At 38.7% G+C, this 3,692-nt stretch overlaps 1 protein-coding gene across 1 annotated transcript in view; it reads left to right on the plus strand.

The window, feature by feature from the left end:
- The window catches only part of LOC107709127 (serine/threonine-protein phosphatase 2A 65 kDa regulatory subunit A beta isoform-like), a 19,979-nt gene that overhangs the window by 5,144 nt on the left and 11,143 nt on the right, over positions 1-3,692 (plus strand). Inside the window, exons 6-8 of the mRNA XM_016513528.1 lie at positions 382-534; positions 1,281-1,395; positions 1,492-1,562. Of these exons, the coding sequence (XP_016369014.1) occupies positions 382-534; positions 1,281-1,395; positions 1,492-1,562 (339 nt within the window). The remainder of the gene's footprint in view (positions 1-381; positions 535-1,280; positions 1,396-1,491; positions 1,563-3,692) is intronic.

The raw sequence follows: 3,692 nt of genomic DNA on the forward strand, positions 1-3,692 counted from the left end.
CCTGCGTCTGCGCGTCTCTCTCTACAAGCAATGAGGCTTAGTTCCTTCAAAAACAGCGATTTTACCCCCTCATTGCAGAGAAATATAAAGTTGCGAGTCAGTAGCCTGTCGAAGCTATTTTACTAATAAAAGTTTCCGTGCTGTGTTGTCGTTGTCGTGTGCACTAATGTCTGTGCGATGGCGTCTATGAAAGCAGCGTAGCCTACTGTATATAGTTTTAGTTTAGCTATAAACCCGAGCCCGACCCGAACCCGAAGCTATCCATTAAACTTTAACCCGACCCGAAACCCGAAAGTATTTCGGGACCTGTCGGGCTCGGGTTGGGTAGCAGACCTCTAGTGCTCTTATGTCATTGATCCAGACATTTCCTTTTCTCTGCAGGACTCTGTGCGTCTCTTGGCGGTAGAAGCTGGCGTCAGCATTGCTACTCTGCTGCCACAGGAAGACTTGGAGGCTCTGGTCATGCCCACTTTACTTCAGGCCGCCGAGGACAAGTCCTGGAGGGTGCGCTACATGGTGGCAGACAGTACAGAGGTATTGTAGTGATATTTCTTTGATTCAGTGTTTTACTTTATTAAAAATAGCTGGTGAAGTTGATGTGGCAATAATTTAAAATACAACAACAACAAAAATACCTTTCAGTAATAATCAATATTAATGAAATAAAAATTTATAATAATAATTACTATTAGATGCTATCCCAGTTGTTGTTTTTTTGCACATCCAGTTTCATGGCTGGTAAAAAAATTTTATGGCTGGTGAATTTTCTGAAGTGACCAGTCATTGGCAGGTCTGACAAAAAAGTTTTTTTATAGAATAGAAATTTCATGATATTTGTACTTTGTAAAAAAAATTTAAAAAAAGATAATAAAGATCATTAAATATGATAAAATATATTAAAAAAGATGCAAGAAAATATATATTATTTTCCTTTGATACACTACATGACATTTTTATAGTCATTAAAATTGAGCATTTCTTGAAAACTATATAAATGTTTTTTGAAATCAACATTAATGTAAAAATTACATTTCTTAGAACTTGGAACATATATTTAGAACTTTATATATGTTTTTTTGTTTAGAACTTTATAAGATTTTTATTTTTGTGTGTGCTCTTTAGAGGTCTGCATGGGCTTTAAACTGAAGCCCGAACCCGACCCGTACCCGAGATCGTCTGACACGAGCCGAGCGGCACAGTTAAATTTAGAGCCCGAACCGTTATCCACGTCGCCTCTGAGACTCTGAAACAACTCTGGTTGTTTTTCTGTTTGTGTAAAGTTGCAAAAAGCAGTTGGCCCAGAGATCACCAAGACCGATCTGGTCCCGGCGTTCCAGAACTTGTTGAAAGACTGTGAGGCAGAGGTCCGGACTGCTGCTGCCAACAAGGTGAAAGGTGAGGTGTCCCACTGCCAGCTTCCCAAAGTCTGATGTCTCTATGAAAAGAGCCACACAACAACACCCTTATCCCATGGTCTGTTTATCTCTGCAGTATTCTGTGAAAATTTGCCTGAAGACAGCAGGGAGACCATCATCATGACTCATATTCTGCCATGCGTCAAGGTACACATTTTAATCTCACCCACTTGTTTATGAAATTGCGTGTGGCTGAACAGTTATGCCGCACGGTGCCAGCCAAGTTCTCAGGAGGGGGTACAAACTTGTTTTTTGATAATGTGATATCATATCTGGGAAGGTATCCAGGTTGTCTCTGCAAGAGATCTTGCAGTAGGTCTGGTTGTTTTTGTGTTATTTTGGGGGTGTTTACATTTTCGACATAAACAAGTGGTAGCTTTAAAGGGGTCATATGATGCTTTTTTAAAGATCATTATTTTGTGTATTTGGTGTAACAGAATATGTTGACATGCTTTAATGTTCAAAAAACACATTATTTTTCAAATACTGTACATTATTGTAGGTCCTCTATGCCCCGCGCTCTCTCTGGCGCGCTCTCTCTCTCTCTCGCGCGCTCTCGCGCGCTCTCTCTCGCTCTCTCTCGCGCGCTCTCTCTCGCTCTCTCTCCCACGTTCTCTCTCTCTCGCGCTCTCTTTCTCTCTCGCTCTCTCTCTCGATCTCTCTCTTTCTCTCACTCTCTCGCGCTCTCTCTCTCTCGCGCTCTCTCTCTCTCTCTCCCGCGCTCTCTCTCTCTCGCGCTCTCTCTCTCTCTCTCCACATAGTGAGGTAGATATGTGGGGTGTGTTAGAACGAGCCGTTTTAGGGGGGCGTGGCAGAGTCTTAACTTTGATAAAGTATATCTCTTTGGTGTTGAGACTTTAGTCTTTGCAACTTCAGGGATCTTATCTATGAACAATCAGCTTGTAACACTCCAAAGAGAAAGGAAAACTTGAAATCGCATCATATGACCCCTTTAAACGCCAAACGTGGCAAAAGCGAAACGAAATAGCGCTTCTCTTTTGAAACCGCGGACCTTTTATCAGCTCAGCTAAAAAAAAGAGAGCGTAGTGTGAGCTAAGGTGAATGTATTTACTACACTGACCAGTCACGATCACAAGACCACTAAACAGCACTGTGAGATCTAGTGATAGCGCTCTAGTTCAGCGCAGAGTTCTCCAGTACAAATCACATAGGTGTGTGATTTAAAGTAGTTTAAAGCCAAACCATGGTATTGTGGCAGAAAAGTAGAATATTTGGTCCCACTTTATATTAGGTGGCCTTAACTACTATGTACTTACATTTAAATTAATCATTTGATACAATGCACTTATTGTGTACATACATGTTTTTACATTGTACTTATATTTTTAAAAATACCTATATGTAATTACAGCTGTAATTAATTTCTATAATTACATTTATAATTACACGGTTGACCCATCCCTTACACCTTAACCCACCCTTAAACCTACCCATACCACCAAACCTGTCCCTAACCTTACCCATATCCCACCTCAATAGCAGCAAAAGTGTTTTGCAATACAATATGAACACAATAAGTACATTGTACTTATTTTTTGATGTAAGTACATAGTAGTTAAGGCCACCTAATTTAAAGTGTGACCGAATATTCATATTGAATTTTATTATATTAATAATGTAGTAAATATATTAAAGGAGTAATGGAATATAATCACAGTATTTTTGTTATTAAGTCATATCAGTTGTTTGTTGTGCATTTGTACTTATACTGAATGTCTTCAGGTTACTGTTTTTCATAGCAAATATTATTGGAACCATATAGTTAGGCTACTTTTTACCATGGTAGTGAGGTGCTGTACCTGTGGTTATCATGATCTACAGGGCATGCAAAATTTCAAAATCTCTGGTAGCCCTTCAGGCAGGCATTCTTCAGATTTTGGTAGCCCAAAAATGAATTTAACTAGCCCAATAAAAGATACTGTATTTTTTCTTCAAATAACAAGTCAAGAGAGTAGGGGTGCAACGGATCACAAATCTCACGGTTCGGACTATATTACATTATCATATCACATTTTGAGTCACAGATCGGATCATTTTTCAGATGAGCAAAAAAAAAAATATGGTTCTTTATTTAAGTAACACTTATTATTTAAAGAACAATTTACTACTTCAATACCACAGCTAAAACTAGTAGCATATAGGGATGTAACGATTCACTCAACTCACGATGTGATATGATTCACGATACTGATTTCACAATACAATTTTCTCACAATTTCTTTTTTAACAAAATTAGATTTAAGACCGATTTAAAAA

The sequence above is a fragment of the Sinocyclocheilus rhinocerous genome, unplaced genomic scaffold (genome assembly GCF_001515625.1).
Source record: "Sinocyclocheilus rhinocerous isolate Xijiao unplaced genomic scaffold, SAMN03320098_v1.1 scaffold626, whole genome shotgun sequence".
Classification (NCBI taxonomy): Eukaryota; Metazoa; Chordata; class Actinopteri; order Cypriniformes; family Cyprinidae; genus Sinocyclocheilus; species Sinocyclocheilus rhinocerous.